This window comes from Charadrius vociferus, unplaced genomic scaffold, assembly GCF_000708025.1.
Source record: "Charadrius vociferus isolate BGI_N301 unplaced genomic scaffold, ASM70802v2 scaffold594, whole genome shotgun sequence".
NCBI classification, from domain to species: Eukaryota; Metazoa; Chordata; class Aves; order Charadriiformes; family Charadriidae; genus Charadrius; species Charadrius vociferus.
Genome location: NW_009648155.1, coordinates 63105 through 81103, shown reverse-complemented (window position 1 = coordinate 81103; position 17999 = coordinate 63105). Strand labels below are relative to the sequence as shown.

Below are 17999 nucleotides of genomic sequence, written 5' to 3'. Positions count from 1 at the left end.
TGTTCTCTAAAGCTCCTGGAAGAATATCCTTTTACTCTCTAAATCAGAGTTTTAATTTTCAAAGAAATTGTTTGTGTTTGAATGTTTCAGAAATACCACGCTTGCAACTTGTTCTCCAGGAGCCTCAGCAGGTTTTTGCAGAAAATGCGAAGCAGGTAATGATTAAGCAGCTGAAATAAGCTAAAACTAAAATAGGTCAAGGACTAGCCTTATAACAGCTAAGCTGTTATGGCCTTTTTTAACAATCCTCTTTGGAAGGTTATTATTAACTGGATTAACGATGAAAGACAGAAATAGCTTCCAAATGCTGCTTGTACTGTGTTCTTATCAGACTGTGTTTCCCTTTGCTGGCTGTGTGGAATTCTTGTGTCCTTCATCCACCCAATCTGTATTCATGCTATTTTCTGCCTCTTGTGAGTTAGTTCTTTGGCAAAACCATAGACTGAACTGAGGCAAGTCTCAGGAAATACAATTCCAAAGGCTCAGCTGTTGTTACTGGATGCCTTTCAAACCAACCCTATCCATTCCCACTGCTCTGATGGGGATCTGGCAGACTGACTGGAGGAAGCTGAGTTCTCTTTAAGTGGGAGACAAGTGGACTCTGTCCTTGCACCCTTCCACTGTGAACAGCTGCAGGTCCCATTGCAGTCAGCCTATTGGTGAGAAGAGTGCAGGATTAGATACCTGTTGCTTTGCTTTATACTTAGTCAGCAAGGTGGTGGAAATGACTGCCTCTGTATATCTGTACTAAGGATTTGTTGTAGAATTGTTAGTTACCTTAGAGCAAGGTCTGGGCTCTTTATAGACAGCTCCACTCGGTTCCAACCTGCCAGCAGGGGGAAGAAAATGATGCTGTGTTTTATCTAACACATTCCTCTCCATCAAAGAGAGTTGAGAGTATATATATTACTGTGAAGTAATAGGGCAAAAGTTGACATTTCGGACTCATGTTGGAATTGGAGAGTGCATTGTGAGTCAGCTCGTCCTGCTTGACTTCACACCCTTACATTCCAACGGCCTGTAATCGAGGTGTAAGCTAGGGAATCAGCAGATACACACACACACACACACACACACACACACACGATCTTTTCAAGGGCAGATGTAAGCCTTTGAGCTATTTTCTGGAGCCCCTTTATAGACAGTAGAGATAACAGGTTCTTTAGCATATGATTCACTTGGACTAAGGTGGATGTTGAAAATGGGTCAGTGAACCCAACCTGGGAGTTGTCCATTTCAATGTCTTAATTATAAAAATATTCTAGCTAAATAGCTTGCATTTACATAGCTTAAAAATATTCTAGCTAAATAGCTTGCATATAAGTATTTACACTTGGACAGCTATATCCTGCCATTTATGCATCTGATCCATGACTTTAGGCCAAGATATGTGTGGATCCAAACCCAATGCAGGGGTTAGGGTCATGTGTGCAAGTTATTTGGATGCATTCCATTTCAGTGTTTGGAGCTAACAAAGGCAAAGTACTCTAGAACTTGGGCCTGGAGATCATTTCCTTATGATTGTGTAACCTGTTAATGCCCTGTGCTTACGTTCTACATAGTTACAGCCAATGTTAATTCTGAATATGTCATTTTGTTTTCAGTCTTTCCATTGTCGGCTTAGGGTTTCTTTACTTTCTTTTTTTGGGGTGGGAGAGAGTAGCTTTTTTTAGAGACGGTTTGCTTAGTTCTGACTTGTAGTGTCCTTGTACTCTGGTTCAAACCTTTTCCCAAAAGAGTAGTACGAACAATGTCAATTGTTTGTTGTGGTGAAAGACAACATGTGTTCAGAGCTAGCCAGAAATATTGCCATTCATTTTAGGTGCATGTTAACTTACAAGTGGACTTTTCAGAATGAAGAAATTAGTAGATGAGTCTTAGTTCTTATATGGATGTCAATAGCAAACTAACCAATTTCCTGGGCTTTATTTAGCATCTTTGTGTGGGCAAAAAGAGTTTGTGAAATACAAAAATGTCCTCTCTCTTTCCAGTGTGTTCCATCTTCTTGAACAGTCAGGTTCCATCCTGTCTAATAGCTTGTTATGGGGTGGTTTGTTTCTCTGTGCGGTGGAGCCTAGTGTAACTTTCCTGGGAAGACTGTGGGTTCTTTATCTGCCAGAGTAGTGAGGCATACAGTGACAAACCACGTGATGTCTCACCTTTTCTGCTTGGGTGGTTCAGTGAAAGGTTATGAATCCATAGGTAGTCCCTTTGAAGCAGTGAAGATGGAAGAAGAAGCATCTCAAGGTGGGAAGGAGGTTATTAGAATCGTTGCATTCATTGATATCCTAATCTGCTAAGATATGTTTTAGTCTCTTGCTTGGCATCAAAACCAACATACCTTTTTTTAAAGTTTATTTTCATTAGGCATCAGAGTTGTGTCTAAAGTTGGAACTGATAGTTTTTACTTGAAGCTTGGTAGAACAGCAGGCAGCTAAGACAGCTGTCTTCTAATGCAAAGTTCATGGCCAAATCTAAGTATTTTTCATTCAATAGAGTAAGAATGTTGGACCTGAGGTGAAATGGCAAGACTTGCAGACTCTGGAAGCTCCAGCCTCTTATATAGACTGCTCTTCTACTTCTACAGGTGAGGACACAGAATAAGGCACATAACAAGAAAATTGTGGAAATTTGAGAAGCTTCGGGGACAAATCTTAAGGTGTTTTGGAAAGAGGAGCTTTGAGGTCAGAATCTAAAGATGTACAGGAGATAGAAAAGGTGCACACAAGGCAGAAGAGAACATTCTAATGTGTGGTGGATAGGATCTATCAGAAGAGAAGAAAGAAGCAGTTCCTAACATGAGAAAGGGAGAAGGGTTTGAAGGGAGACTGTGTTTGTAGATGAAAAGGCTGATGTGTAAGACACAGACGAGAATTAAGATAAGATGAAGAGATGGGTTCCTCTCTGAAAGCTAGTAAGTTTCTTTTCATGTCTGGAATTACCACCACCACCTGCCCCCCAAAATAATTAAAAAAAAAAACACCCAAAAAACAAAATGAAGCAAACTTTTACCTAGTTCACTTCTCTCTTTGCCTCTTCATTCTTCTGTAGAGATTAGATATAGTGTAGACTTAGATGGTGCCATCATGCAGTAAATATAGGAGGTTTTGCGTGTGCACCACTATTGGGGATGTCTGGGTGCAATGCATAGGCTCAAACTTTTTTTTTTTTCTTTCTCAAGAAGAGAAGCTCCGGTCCCATATATTGTTTCTCCACTTACCTACTGATTTTACAACTCGTTATGCTGATGGTGACAAGCGTACCTTTTATCCCTAGGTGTGTCAGGAGAGCTGGTGAATTTTGAAGTGCAGAAGCCTTTTGATGATGCTTTGGTGCTCCCTGAGGTACAAATTCAGTCCAAAACTTTTTTTCTCTCAGTATTGTATGCATCTGTGGATATGAAAACTTTTAGTTTAAAGGCCCCAAAGAGTTGAGGGGTTTTTTTAACATCCCATAACTTAAAGTGGTTGTTGCAACACTGCACCAGGCTTTAAGAAATAGCTCTCCTTTAGTGGTTCCCCATAAATTGTTTCTGCCCTCCAAACTGATGAACAGACAGCCTTTGTAACGCAAGATGTTGACTTATTGGTAGGCTGCTGATCCATGCTGTCTGGGAAGATTTGTGATTGCTTTTCTTTTATAATCTGTTTTTGGGGGTGGGAGGAAACCTTAAGATAGTTATTTGGAAAATGCCAAGCACTTTGGTCCATACGCTTTGTCTAGTGTCTCACTTTGGAGATGGACACAGACGGGAATATGGGCTTCTACACTGTTTCCTTGCCATGTTAAAAGGGCAGATAGAATAGGGAACAGAACCTCCTTATTCAGAGACTGTGGATAGGATGCCAGGAAAATATGGCTGGTTAAGTACACTGGAGGGCTTATGAGAATCACAGGAGAACTGAAACACTTCAGAATCATATTATCTTGTAATCAAGAGAAAATGGGGAAAAAAGGGAGTAGGAAGTTACATTTATGGTCTAATCCTAAAGCCAGAATCTTTCATGCTGCAACTTCAGAACTGAAATGAACAGAAATGACCTGAGGAGTCGTCCTGTTACTTGTGAGGCTAATGTTTATTGCAATAGCCAGGTCAAGAAAGGGTGTCCCTAAACTACAAAATGCAGAAACCAGATGCTTCCAGAAGTGACTCTTTCACAGGATTCAAAGGAAAATTGAAACCTATTATTTCATTTTAGGCAAGAACAGATAACTTTCCCAATGGAAGAGAGCAGTTTACTGAACAAAGTTGTCCGCCTGGAATTCTAGAATATCTTGCTGCAGAGAAACAGAAAGAGCTGTCAGTTTTGCTGCTGGAACTGAAAGAAGCCCAAGAAGAATTAACTTTTCTGAAAAGGCAGCTCAAGGGCCCAAATGGCCAAACTTCTACAGGTAACCAAATGGGAGAAACAGCTAATCAGCTGGAAGATAATTCCCAGATACAGTTTCTTGAGAGGGAAGAGCAAAAGACTTCAGATATGCAAAATGAGTTGGGCAGTAGCTCATTACTGAGAGAAATAGAAATGCAGCAAAGTGGTGTGCTTCAGGAAAACAGAATCAGTCTTCAAGAAGTGCCCCAGGGGAGCACTGTCCCCTGCAGAGGGGAGATGGAGGCAATGCAAGAAGTCTCTACAGCAGATCCGGAGCCTGGCACCTCTCAATCTCAAGAACTGATAAAGTTACAAAAACAAATTACAGAACTTCAAATAATTTTGCAGAAATCAGAAGAATCCTATAAGAAAGATCTAGGAGAAAAAGGTGCAGAAATAAATAGGCTAAACCAGTTGGCTGAGGAATACCGAAAAAAAATTGAGGATTCTGACAGTGCATTTTGTGTTTTGTCTGAAGAACGAGATCAGCTCTTGTGTCAGATGAAGGAGCTTTCTACCATAACAGAACTGAAAGAGCAAGTGAAGCAACTTGAGGAAAATCTAGCTCTTTCAGAAAAGCAGAGACTGTCAGACAGTCAAAGCATTCTTCTGAGAGAACAAATCCAGAGTCTTAAAAATGAATTTAAATCCAAGGAGATAAAAATTGAAGCTTTGCAAAAAGACCTGGATGAAGCACAACTTCAGCTTTCTGACCAGGACATGCAACTAAAAGATCTGAGAAGCCAAATCAAGAAGAAGGAATGTGAAGTACTTGATCTAGAGCAACTTTTGAGGAAAAATACATATGAGATAAAAGAGCTTTCCCAAAACTTAGCCTCAAAGGGATGCGAAGCAGCAAGCCTAGAACAGCTTGTTGCTGAACACACCAGGTCTATAGACAGCCTGCAACAAACCTTGCAGGAGAAAGACCAACAGATGACAGAGATCAGCGTCAGCATGTCTGAGAAAATAGGCCTGCTGAATGAAGAGTAATTTTCTCTAGAAAATGAGCTGAAGAGTCTTAAAGAGCAAACAAGTCTATTATTAAAAGCCCAGGAAGAAAAAGACCAAAACATAGAAGCAAAAGATATATATCTGAAATGCGGGGCATCTGAGCAGCAGTGTGGGACAGAGGCAGCATGTAAAGAAAATGAGGTATTAGTAAATAAACTTGAACTTCTGAGAAAAGAAAACGAGCAGGTAAAGCGGAAGCTGCAAGCAGCACTTGTTAACAGGAAGGAGCTTCTGAAGAAGGTTAGCGAATTGGAGAATGAATTAGTACAATTGAGAAGAGAACATGAATCAGAAACCTCAGTGGCTCAAGAAGCTGAAGGGGAAGGAAATATGACAAGCGTGATAAGCAGAGAAGTGAATCTTGAAAGCCAGCCCAGTGAAGAGTACCTAATTCAACTGCTTTCTGAAAAGGAATCTGAGTTGCAGAGCATCCGGAAGGACCTGCTGGCTAAAGAAACTACTGAAGCACAATTGCAGGAAGTGATTGAGGAAATGAGGAGAAGTTTGCAAGGTATGACAAACATTGTTTCAATTAAAGATGAAATGATGGAGAGTCAGACAATTGCTGACAAAGTAACTGAAACCAATAAAAGCCCAAAAGATGATGAAGAAAATGAAAAAAGTAGTTCAGCAGCTACAAATCCTGAGGAAAACCAAAAGTCTGCTCTGCAAGAGAGGATTTCAACTCTTGAACTAGAAAAAGAACAACTTCAAAAAAAACTTCAGGAAGCCCTGGCGTCTCGCAAAGACACTATAAAAAAGGCTCAAGAAAAAGACAGACATCACAGAGAACAGCTGAAACAGCAGAAAGATGATTACAACATCCTACAAGAACAATTTGATAAGCAAAGCAAAGAGAAGGAGAGCATCCAAGCTCAGCTCAGACAACTCCAAGAACAGAAAGGATCAACAGAGAGTGTTCTTGGGAGTCAAGGTGGGTTGGATTCTTCATGCACGGAAGCAGAAAATACAACAAATAACAAGCTTGTAGAGGTTGCAGATATTTCTGGGGAAGAGTTTAAGAAAAAACTTGAAAAATTGCAGCTGGAGAAAGAGGAATTGGAATGTAATGTTAGCCATATGCAAAGTGAAATTGCCTGCAAATCAGAATTAGTCTTTAATTTGCAAGAGCACATAGCACAATTGTTTTTGGAGATAGAAGGGCTGAAGAGAACTTCTGACCAAGCTGAAGCTAAGGCAGCAAGTCTTCAGACAGAATTGGAGGAGAGTCAAGCAAAAATTTCTAGAGAGGGCAGTCTGGAAGACCTGAAAACACTTATGCACCAAAAGGATGAAGAGATGGAATTCCTTAAGGTTCAGTTAAAGGAAAAAAGTGAAGCTCTCAATAATGTGCAAGCACAGTTGCTGGAAAAAGAGGATTCAGTGAGGAGACTATGTAGTCAGTTAGAAACTCAAGCTCAGGTACACGAGGAACAAAGCAAGCGACTGCAAACAGAGTTGCTTGAAATCCAGGAGAAGCAAGACGATGGTGCAGAAGCAGCTAAGCAGAAGAATCAAATGCAGAGAAAGTTGCAAGCTGCACTTATCTCCAGAAAAGAGGCACTAAAGGAGAGCAAATCTCTAAAAGAGGAGCTGGCTAATGCTAAAACTACTATTGAAAATCTTTGTGTCAAGTTGACGAATATGGAAAGCCAAATATGTGGCCATGTTAAAGAAACAGATACTTTAACTGAAAAGTTAGCGGGCCTCACTGAAGAACGAGAGAAACTTATTGCAGAAGTTGATAAAGTACTTACAGAAAATCAGAATCTTGATGGATGCTGTAAAAACCTAACGTTTACTCTAGATAGAGTTGTTCTAGAGAAGGAGAAGCTGGAGAAGGAGATGGAATCCTTGAAATGCTTTCAGGCTGCTGAGAGTTCTGAGTGGCATGAGAAATACAGGGAGCTTCAGAAAGAATATGAAACTCTCCTGCAGTCATATGAGAATGTGAGTAATGAGACTGAGCGGATTCAGCGTGTTTTGGAAACTGTTAGGCAGGAAAAGCAGGAAATTTTCATTAAGCTGAAAAGTGTTGAAGTAAAAAAAGAGGAAACAGATAAGCAGCTACAGGAAGCAGGACAGGAAATTGATGGAATGAAGGAGAAAATGAGGAAATTTGCAAAATCAAAGCAACAAAAGATCCTGGAACTAGAGGAGGAGAATGAGAAGCTTAGAGCAGAGATGCGTTTTACAGATGGAGAGCTACACAGGACTGGAGATGTCTTTACAAATACTAGTCTGAAAGAAGATCTGGAGGGCTATAGGAGGAATTACCAGTCTCTCTCTACTCAGCTTGAGACAGTAATGGCTGAAAAGGAGTCTCTTAATCAAGAGATCACAGACTTAAAGTGTCATTTGCAGTTAACAGAATCTAAGCTGAAGGAAAGCAGAGAACTGGTAGACAAGTATGTTGCTCAAAAGACAACAGGGGAAGAAACAAGTCAGGCAGTTGCCACACCACCACCAATGGAGAGGACTGCAAATCAAGTGGATGTAAACTTTAGACGAAAGTCTCCTACTGCAGAGCTGGAACAAAAAGCATTTGAAGGTAGTAGCCCTTGTGAAGATCTTGGTACCTACATACAGCAGATAGCTAAGCTTACAGAGCGAATCACAGAACTAGAAGATAATAGGAGGGCTTCAGAGCAACAGCTGGGTGACATCCGTGTATGTGTTGAGACTTTGGCAGGAGAGAAAAGGGCTTTGGAGACGCAAATGGAAGAGAAAGTCCATGAATTAAATGCTCTTCAGGACACAGTAGCAAAGATGGAACAAACGGTCCAAAAAACCAAAGACGACCTTGTCAGGATGACAGAACTGAAGGATGCGCTAGAGGCTGAAAAGGATGATTTGGAAGAAAGGCTCATGAATCAGCTGGCAGAACTCAATGGCAGTATTGGAAACTATCAGCAAGTTGCAACAGACTTTCAGATCAAAAATGAGCAACTGAAACATGAGCTTCAGAGTTTGCAGAGAATGATGCATGAACTGGAGGAGGAGAAATGTCAGATGGTAAAGGAGAAAAGTAAAGAAAGTTCAGAAAAGCAAACAGAATTTGTAGAAAAGCTAAAATGCAGTTGGAGGGGAGACAGCACACATGTAAAGGAGCTTCAAGAACTGCTGAAACAGAAACAGCAGGAAATTAAGCAGCTGCAGAAGGACTGTATTAAAAGCCAGGAAAAGAACAGTAGTTTAGAAAGAACTATTAAAGCTCTGGAATTTGTGCAGAGCGAGTCTCAGAAAGAGGTAGAAGCAGCCAAAGAGACTTTAGCTAAAGCAGTTGAAGACACCAAGAAAGCCCAAACAGAGCTTGCTCTTTGCAGAGTAGTATTGGATGACACCCAGAGTGAGGCAGCAAGGGTTCTAGCAGAGAGTGTCAAAGTGAAAGAAGAGTTGCAGGCAAACAAAGAGAATATTAAAATTCAAATGAAGAAAAAAGATGAGGACTTTGAGAGAAGACTGGAACAGGAAAAAGACAAGCACTCAAAGAAAATTAAAAACATGGAAGAAAAGCTGGCAACTTTGCAGAGGGAGAAAGACTATATGGAAACAACTGTTGGTGATCTTCAAGACTCCTTGAAGACAAAGGATCAAGAAACCAAGCAACTGGAAGGCAGCCTAAACAAAACATTAGCCCAGCTTGCAGCCTTCACCAGGAGCATGTCTTCCCTTCAGGATGACAGGGATAGAGTGATAGATGAATCAAAAACATGGGAGAAGAAATTCACTGAAACTATTCAAAAGAAGGAGGAAGAAATACGTTCAAAAGAGGAAACTTGTCTTGTGCTAAAGGAGCAGATGAAGCAGATGACCATACATGTGGAAGAACTTCAGACTCATATATCCAGGTAAAGAAAGTCATAATGATTCAGCTGGTATTCTTGTATTTCCTTTTAACAAGGCAGCAGGCAGAGGTGAGGTAGGATTCCTCTTTCCTTTTGCAGTGTACCAGAAAGTGAGAATTTTGAGTATGTAAACATGCTAAATGTGACATGTGATTGGCAAAGTTAATGAATGTCTAAGATGGAGTGCAGAATTAGTCTTCCTAATAAAGCCATAAATATAAGGCTCATTGGCTGGATCACTTGCATTTGGATCTGTTCTCTGTGACAAGCAGTAGCCATCTGAGTGCTATCTGAGTCTTTATTAATCTGAAATTTGAAATAGTCTCTTTTGCATAGAGTTGTTGCATTTAGAGATTAAACTTGGCAGGTCATGAAGCATTGGGATACATAATTCCAGTTTAAACCTAAAATAGATTTTGAGGGAAAGATGAAGCTATGGAAATGTACCAAAATGTACCTCTGGGAATTTCCAAAATTCAAACTCAAACTGTTCTTACATGAGTAAAATTGTTCTATACAGTTTGCGATCAAAATTCTATGTCTTTGCATGCTGGAACATGAAATGAACATCAAGCATATGAGAACAGTGATTTCATTGATTTTTAATTTTTTTTTGTTACCTACAATGGATGAGAAAAAGAAGTATTTTAATGAAAGGGATATGATAACATTCAATGTTTAACCTCCTCCATTTTTTTCAATATTGACATAATGATTTATCTCGCTGGACAACTTTTAGACAATATTCCCCCAGCACCACCCCTTTCAGACAGTAGTGCAGTCAGAACTTTAAAAGCTGCCTTGAATTTCACATTGAGGGAAAACTAATCATCTGGATGTTTCCAGCTTGCTTTCTTAAAGTGAAACTAATTTTGTGGCTTTTCTATTCTCTGTTTTCAGGCTGGAATGCAACAAGAAAGACTGGGAGTCTGAATCCATGAAGGAGAGTCAGCATCATCAAAAGACATGTGAAATGCTGCAGGAGGAAAAAAAGGAGCTGTTGACTCAGCTTGAAGAGTCTCAGAAACTGTACAGCAAGTCTCAGAATGAACAGCATAAACTGGAGTCAGAAATCAGCAGCCTGAGAGCCCAGCTTACCGATTTACAGAACTCCTACACCAAATGTGAAGTGGCCAGAGAAGAGCTGGGGAATATGGTCAAGCAACAAGAGACCAGTATCCAGAATTTTAAATTCAGCTGTGAACAGCTTGAGGCTGATCTGCAAGCTTCCAAGGACCTAACAAATAAGCTGCATGAAGAAACCAGTGCCAAGGATCAAAAGATCATTAGTTTGCTCTCTGCCAAGGAAGAAGCAGTGGTGGCTGCTCTATCTGAATTACAACAGCAACATTCAGAAGAGATGAAAGAGTTGCAGCATAGGCTAAGTAAGGAGGAAGAAGATAAAAAAGCCCTGGAAAATGAGAAGAACAAATTTCTTGATAAACTTGATCATCTCACTGAAAAGATGAAGATAAACAGAGAAGAAAGTAAGCAACAGAAGGCACAACTGGACTCCTTCACCAAGTCCATGACATCTTTGCAAGATGACAGAGACCGCATACTGAGAGACTACAAGCAACTTGAGGAACGTCATCTTGTTATAATCTTGGAAAAAGACCAGCTAATTCAAGAGTCTGCTGCTGAAAACAATAAGCTCAAGGAAGAAATCAGAAGCTTTCATAGCCGGATGGATGACCTCAACTCTGAGAATGCTAAGCTGAATGCAGAGTTGGTGCGGTATAGAGAAGACTTGAACCAAGTGATTTCAATAAAGGACTCCCAACAGAAACAACTTCTCAAAACACAGCTTCAGCGGATCCAAACTCTGGAAAAGGAGAAGGCAATGATAGAAACACAGCTGAAAGAGTCTGGGCATGCTCAGGATGATCTCAGGAAGTGCGTGGAAGCCTTGAGAGAGGATAAAGTCAGTATGTCTCAAGAGATTGAAACCCTTACATCCTCTCTGTCTTGGGTGCAGAGTGAGATGACAACATTACATGAGGGGGGTCCTATCGTGGAGTGTCAGGCACAACTGAAGGCCCGAGAAGAAGAGGCACAAGAACTGAGTCATAAGCTTTCCCTCTCACAGAAAAGGATAACAGAACTTGAGGGGGAACTAGTATGTGTTCAAAGGGATGCAGCCAAGAGAGTGGGAGAGGCGGAGGACAGGCTTCGAAAGGAATTGAAGCACCTACATCATGATGCAGGGATAATGAGGAACGAAACAGAAACAGCAGAAGAGAGAGTAGCAGAGTTGGCACGGGACTTGATGGAAATGGAACAGAAATTTCTTGCAGTCACAGATGAAAACAAAGATCTCAGAGCTCAAATTCAGTCTTTTGGGAAGTCCATGAGCTCTCTTCAGGATAGCTGGGACCAGGCCAATGAAGAGCTTCATGTTTTGAAACAGAAATACTCTGCAGACTTAGAGGAACAAAAGAGTCTAGTGCAGAATCTTCAGAAACAGATGGATCAGCTACAAGAAGAGCAATATTCCACTGCCAGGGACCGAGATACAGTGAGGTGTGAGCTGATGGAACTGCAGAAAGCCACTGATGAAAGAGGTCTCTTGGCCCAGATTGAGAAACTTAATCAGAAGCTCAGAGACAAAGACAATGAGCTTCTGCATTTGTCTTCAGAACTGGAAGGCTCTTCCAACCAAGTCAAATCTTTCTCCAAGGCTATGGCAAGCCTGCAGAATGAGCGAGACCGTCTGCTGAATGAATTGAGCAAAACATGTAAGATTGAAGAATTGAAGCAACAAGCAGAAGGGGGCACTTCCACCACTCCTTCAGAAGTGCAGAGCCTTAAGAAGGCACTGTCCTCCTTGCAGAATGACAGAGACAGAGTAGTAAGTCCTTGTTCTCTCTTCCTGCTCTTACTTAAAGCCCCATAGGAGATTTGGATCTTCAGATCTTAAAATTCAGTGCACTTAGATCTGGTATTTGCAATGTGAAACATAGATCTTTGTCTTCACAGAATCACAGTATAGTTGAGGTTGAAAGGGGCTTCTGGAGGTCTTCTAGTCCTACTCCCCTGCTCAAACAAGGTCAGCCAGAATAGGTTGCCCAAGGCAGCGTCCAGTCAGGTTTTGAATATCTCTGTTGGTGGATATTCCACAACTTCTCTGTTTTTTCATGTATCTGGAAATGGCTTCTAGAATTAGTTGCTCTGTCACTTTCCCAGGGATGGAGGTGAGGCTGACCAGCTTGCAGTTCCCCAGTTCCTCCTTCTTGTCATTCTTGTAGGTATGGATGACATTTGCTTTCATACAGTCTTCAGGAACCACCCTCAGTCACCATGACCTTTTAAAGGTAATTGAGTTGCCTCCCAATGACCTTAGCGCTTGTGGGCACGCTCCATCAGATCCCATGGATTTAGTATATGCTACCTATGTTATCTTATCTGACATATGGAAGCTGTGATTTCATTGTTAACTTTGCAGGGTGGTTTCTCTGGTTAGCTTGATTTAAATATGGAATCATAGAAATAAGGTATGAGTTACCTGTTAACCTGCTTAGTCCACATCTGTGGAAACTCGTGCGTTTGATTTGTCTTAGATTTCTAGAAGAGACTAGAGGAAAGACTTGCACCTGTTTCTCCTCTTGACAGCTGATTGTCAAGACATATATAAGGCATTGCAGCTTCATTTCGACATCCTTGCTTGCATACTTAATGTGTCTGTGTTTGTATAATCTCTGGCACAATGTGGCTCAGCAAGTTCAAGAGTTCTAGTTGCTGGTCAGATGACAGACTTTTACAATCATTTTCCACTGTCACTTAGTCTATCTTACTTTTCCCTTCTATTAATTCACAACAGACTTTCTGATACTGCCTTAAACACATCTTCCTTCTTATCCATTTTGTATCTCGGTTATTTGTAGGTTTGTCTCCTCTACTGCTGTTTTGTTGAACTTGCATATCTCTGTAGTGCTGCTAATACTACGATAGATCCTCAGCAGAGGGATCTCCTGACTCATTAAGTACTTCCCTGTCTCCAGAGTCAGTCATGTCCTCTTGTTTTTGAAAACCGATTACAGTGATGGATGTGTAACGACAACTTATTTCTAATTCAGTCAGAGTAAACAGTCGAAAGTACTTTAGTTCCTCAGTTCCCTGGTTTACAGTAAATACAAATTTCAGGAGTTATTCTTAACTAGCTCCTTCTGTCTCACTTTGTCTTCCTCCAAATAAGGGAATTAACATTGAGGTCTGGGGTCTTTTTGTTAACATATGTCAAATCTTCAAGGAAGGTCTCAAAACTCACTACTCATTAACAATAGAATTCTCTGATGTTTTTTCTGAGTAGTTTTTAGAAGACTGGTGTAATCACTGATTTCTTTGATTTTTTGGAATCTGACTTTTTTCATCCAGCTGCCACAGTAAGAAGTGCTCTTAAACCCTTATAAGTAATAAACTTAGCTGCTTGCTCACTTGTCACACATTCTGATATTTCCCTTTAATTAAAGGTAAGAGAGCTGAAGAATCTGCAGCAGCAGTACATACTAGTTGGGGTAGAATCAACTGAAAATTCTCGCTTAAAAGCACAACTACATGAATATCAGCAAGACGCAGATAAACAGCACCGTCTCCAAGAACACCTGAAGCAACAAAGTACTTCCTACCAGCGGGAGCTCCAGCAGCTTAGGTGAGCATTGTCTGTCTTCTCACTGCCTAAGAGGTGCAAATGTGCATCTTTCATTCAAATATGTTTCTTCCATTCAAAGAGCGATTGTGGGCAGAAGGCAAAGAAAGCATTGAGAACCTCAACCTTACCTGTGCCAGACCTTGCTAAATCACTTTGCCCTGTTCAGATGTGGGCACAAGTTTTCCGTGTTCAGCTTTTGCCTCAGACCAAGGGTAAAAGATTACAGCCCAATGTATTGGAAGGAAATGCCTGTGTGAAATAGATCAACAACCTTTTAATTTTTATTTACTTCATCCAGAGGTGTCCAATATTATCTCTTTGAGAGAAAACTTGGGCTGTGCCTTGTATTCGAGATTATGTATATAATTACAAAGCTCTGCATTCCAAGCTGATGATGAACACTCTTTATTATCCACCGATATCATTGTTTAGAAAATAGTAATTTTGTGTAACAGTCTAATCCTTCATTTCATTTGCTTTGCCTTCTCTTTAAAAAAAAAAAAAAAGGCCTGTAATTCAAGTCTAGTAAATTGGTATCTCCAACTGGACTAAAACTACTCAGACAAATATGCTCTGTTCTAAAAATGGGGAAAAAAATCCTTTCAGGTACTTCAGAGATCCATCTAGGAATTACTGAACCTGGAGTGAAAGGGGTGGGGTTTTTTTGTGGAAAGATCACAGAATCATAGAATAGTTTGGGTTGGAAGGGACCTTTAAAGGTCAACTAGTCCAACCACCATGCAATGAGCAGGGACATCTTCAACTAGATCAGGTTGCTCAGAGCCACATCCAACCGAATCATGAATGCTTCCAGGGATGGGGCATCTACCACCTCTCTGGGCAACCTGTGCCAGTGTTTTGCCACTCTCATTGTAAAAAATGTCTTCCGTATATCTAGTCTAAATCTGTCCTCTTCTAGAGCTAGATTTTTACCCTCAAAACAATTACCACTTGTCCTATTACAACAGGCCCTGCTTAAAAGTTTGTGCCCATCTTTCCTGTAGGCCCCCTTTAAGTATACTGAAAGGTTGCTATAAGGTCTCCCCAGAGCCTTCTCTTATCCAGGCTGAACATGCCCAACTCTCCCTGCCTGTCCTCACAGCAGAGGTGCTCCAGCCCTCTAATAATCTTTGTGGCCTTCTCTGGACTTGCTCCAACAGGTCCATGACTTTCCTGTGCTGAGGGCTCCAGAGCTGGATGCAGTACTGCAGGTGGGATCTCACCAGAGCAGAGTGGAGGGGTAGAATCACCTCCCTTGATCTGCTGGCCATGCTTCTTTTGATGCAGCCCAGGATGCAGTTGGCTTTCTGGGCTGTGAGCACACATTGCTGGCTCATGTTGAGCCTTCTCATCAACTACCATCCCGAAGTCCTCTCCTCAGGGCTGCTCTCAATCCGTTCGCTGCCCAGCCTGTAGTTGTGCGTGGATGACATCCATAGCTCTTCCCTTGTCCCCTGATGTAGTCACTCCATCATAGAAGGCCACTAGGTTGGACAAGCAGGATTTGCCCTTGGTGAAGCCATGCTGGCTGTGTCAAATCACCTCCCTGTCCTCCATATGCCTTAGTATAGTTTCTAGGAGGATCTGTTCCATGATCTTCTCGGGAACAGAGGTGAGGCTGACAGGTTGGTAGTTGCCAGGGTCCTCCTTTCTACCCTTTTTAAAAATGGGTGCAATATTTCCCTTTTTCCAGTAACTGGGAACTTCACCCGACTGCCATGACTTTTCGAGTATCATGGAAAGTGGCTTGGCAACAACATCAGCCAATTCCCTCAGGGCTCTGGGATCCATCTCATCAGGTCCCATAGACTTCTGTATGTTCAGGTTCCTCAGGTGGTCATGAACTTGATCTTCTCTTACAGCGGAAGGAACTTTGCTCCCCCAGGCCCTGTCGTCTTGTGGTCCATGCACTCGAGAGGTGTGGGGAGAGAGGTTGCCAGTGATGACCAAGGGGAAAAAATTTGTTGAGTCCCTCAGCCTTGTCCTCGTCTGTTGTTACTAGTTTGCCAGTTTTACTCATCAGGGGGGTACACTTTGTTTGACCTTCCTTTTCTGACTGACATACCCGTAGAAGACCTTATTATTATTTGTGTTCCTTGCCAAGCTCAGCTTCATCTGTGCCTTGGCCTTCCCGACACATCATGACACCATCCCTACACAATTGGGCAATGTCCCTGTACTCTTCCCAGGACACCTGTCCCTGCTTCCACTGCCTCTGCATTTCCTTCTTGCCCTTTAGTTTGACCAGCAGGTCTCGACATATGGCTTATCTTTGTCCAAAGTGATATAAAAACTTGTAGTGCTCCTTCCCCCCTCTCTGCCCCCAATCTGACCCTCAAACTAACGCTTCAGATCTCATACAGTTTGAAGCAGCTTACAAATGTAGCTTATCTCTTGATAAAAGAAAAGGATATTTATTTCCCGTCCAACTTCTACAATGTAAATTAAACTAAGGCCTCAAGTTTGCGTGTTGGCATCAATGCTGTGGTTCTGGTGCATATTTAACTGAGGCAGCGATAATGTTATGATAACAAGTGCCATTGTCAATGTACAGCAAGATCAAAACAATGTCCAGGAATACTACAAGTGCGAGCATTGAAAAATCTGCAGTGTTGAGCCAAATACAGAATACTTCCTTAAACCTGCTTTTAAGGTTCCCGTACTTAAGTGGATTGTTTTGTTTTGGTTTATTTATCAAACTTATTTTCTTGCATGGGGTAATGATAGGAAATAGAATCATTGTCGGCTCATTCTGAGCTGGATACCTGGATATCGTAAGTGATACTGGTAATTTCCTTTGATGTACTGGGCAGACAAGAGAAGACTACCTGGGAAAAGCAGAACAGCAGCATAAAGGAGCAGTACCTGATGGTCATAGCAGAAAAAGACAAGCAACTGAGCCATTTACAAAGGATCACGCAAGAAATGAGACTGCCCCTCAGCAAGTCTCAAATTGTAGAGGAGCAGTACCAAACGAAGGTGGGTGGAAATACACAGATTCTTTATTGCATGGAAATGTGAGGCTTGAAATTCAGCCAAAGTAGTACGTGTTGCTTGTATTCAGCTCGTACAGACTGCAGTATCGGATTTTGCTGAGTGGCCTTCAAGGACTATACCAACAATGCAACTTGGATTATTGAAAACCTTTAGAAAACTTTGGCATACCCTTATGTGCTCGTCCCTTAGTTCATGGTTCCTAATGTTTCAAGAAAGAGAGTAAAAGAAACAGCACTTCTTAGGTACCTTAGATCCTTCTAAGCAGTATATAACTGCTCAGGTCTGTCTTTCTGGCAATTTTAGAATTGATTTTTGCACTGTGTTCGAATCTAAGATCTTCTGGTTTCGTTCTCCTTTTAATGTCACATTCTAATTTTTAAGTTTCCTATTGAATTTTTATTGCTTTTTTTACCGTAACAGGGATCTACAATCCTGACTTAAGCCCAGAGAGGCTGAGGATTGGACAATGCACTTTCTGCTCTCTCTCCCCTATATCTCCATATATGCAAAGAAAAAGCTAGAAAAATGTGCACGTGATGCTTTCCAGGAGAATGCTTCAGTGCTAACCTTTTAGTCTGTGTGTACTGAAAGCAGTGTGGATATAGCTTTGTTTTTTTCTTTGTTTTTCTTGTTCTCATTCACAGTATTTTTTTTCCTCTTCCTGTATTGTGGACAGCTTTAAGACAACTTTTGAGGAGGACCCGTCATATGTACAAGTTCAGTGATCTTTCCTAACGGTTTGGATTTTCAGATGGCTTTTAGGATATTTCAGTTTATTCCCTGTTTGATGTTTTGCTTGAGCGGATCAAGCTCCAGACCTTGGAATACTGAGTGGAGAGGACTAATATGAGAGTGGGTTGTCACGTGTGTAGTATATTTTTCATTGTTCTTTCCCTGGCAGATTTCTTCAGAAGTTCTGAGAGGGGACTTTTCAAGCCTAGAAATGGAGACAAAACATCTCCAGGCCCAGCTAAGTGACAGCCTGAAAGAACTGCACCAAAAAGAGCTCAGAATTCAGCAGTTAAACAGCAAGGTACCAATTATATCTTATAGTTGCTTGTGGAGTCTGGGATGAGGAATGTGGGGAAGAGGGTAGGCCTGAATAGGGCTCAGGGAGCAGGA

At 41.3% G+C, this 17999-nt stretch overlaps 1 protein-coding gene across 1 annotated transcript in view; it reads left to right on the top strand.

The window, feature by feature from the left end:
* Positions 1-17999, top strand: part of GOLGB1 (golgin B1) — a 46496-nt gene that overhangs the window by 20279 nt on the left and 8218 nt on the right. Inside the window, 8 exon segments of the mRNA XM_009884035.1 lie at positions 91-155; positions 2497-2587; positions 3277-3344; positions 4200-9235; positions 10133-12083; positions 13702-13880; positions 16694-16859; positions 17779-17910. Of these exon segments, the coding sequence (XP_009882337.1) occupies positions 91-155; positions 2497-2587; positions 3277-3344; positions 4200-9235; positions 10133-12083; positions 13702-13880; positions 16694-16859; positions 17779-17910 (7688 nt within the window).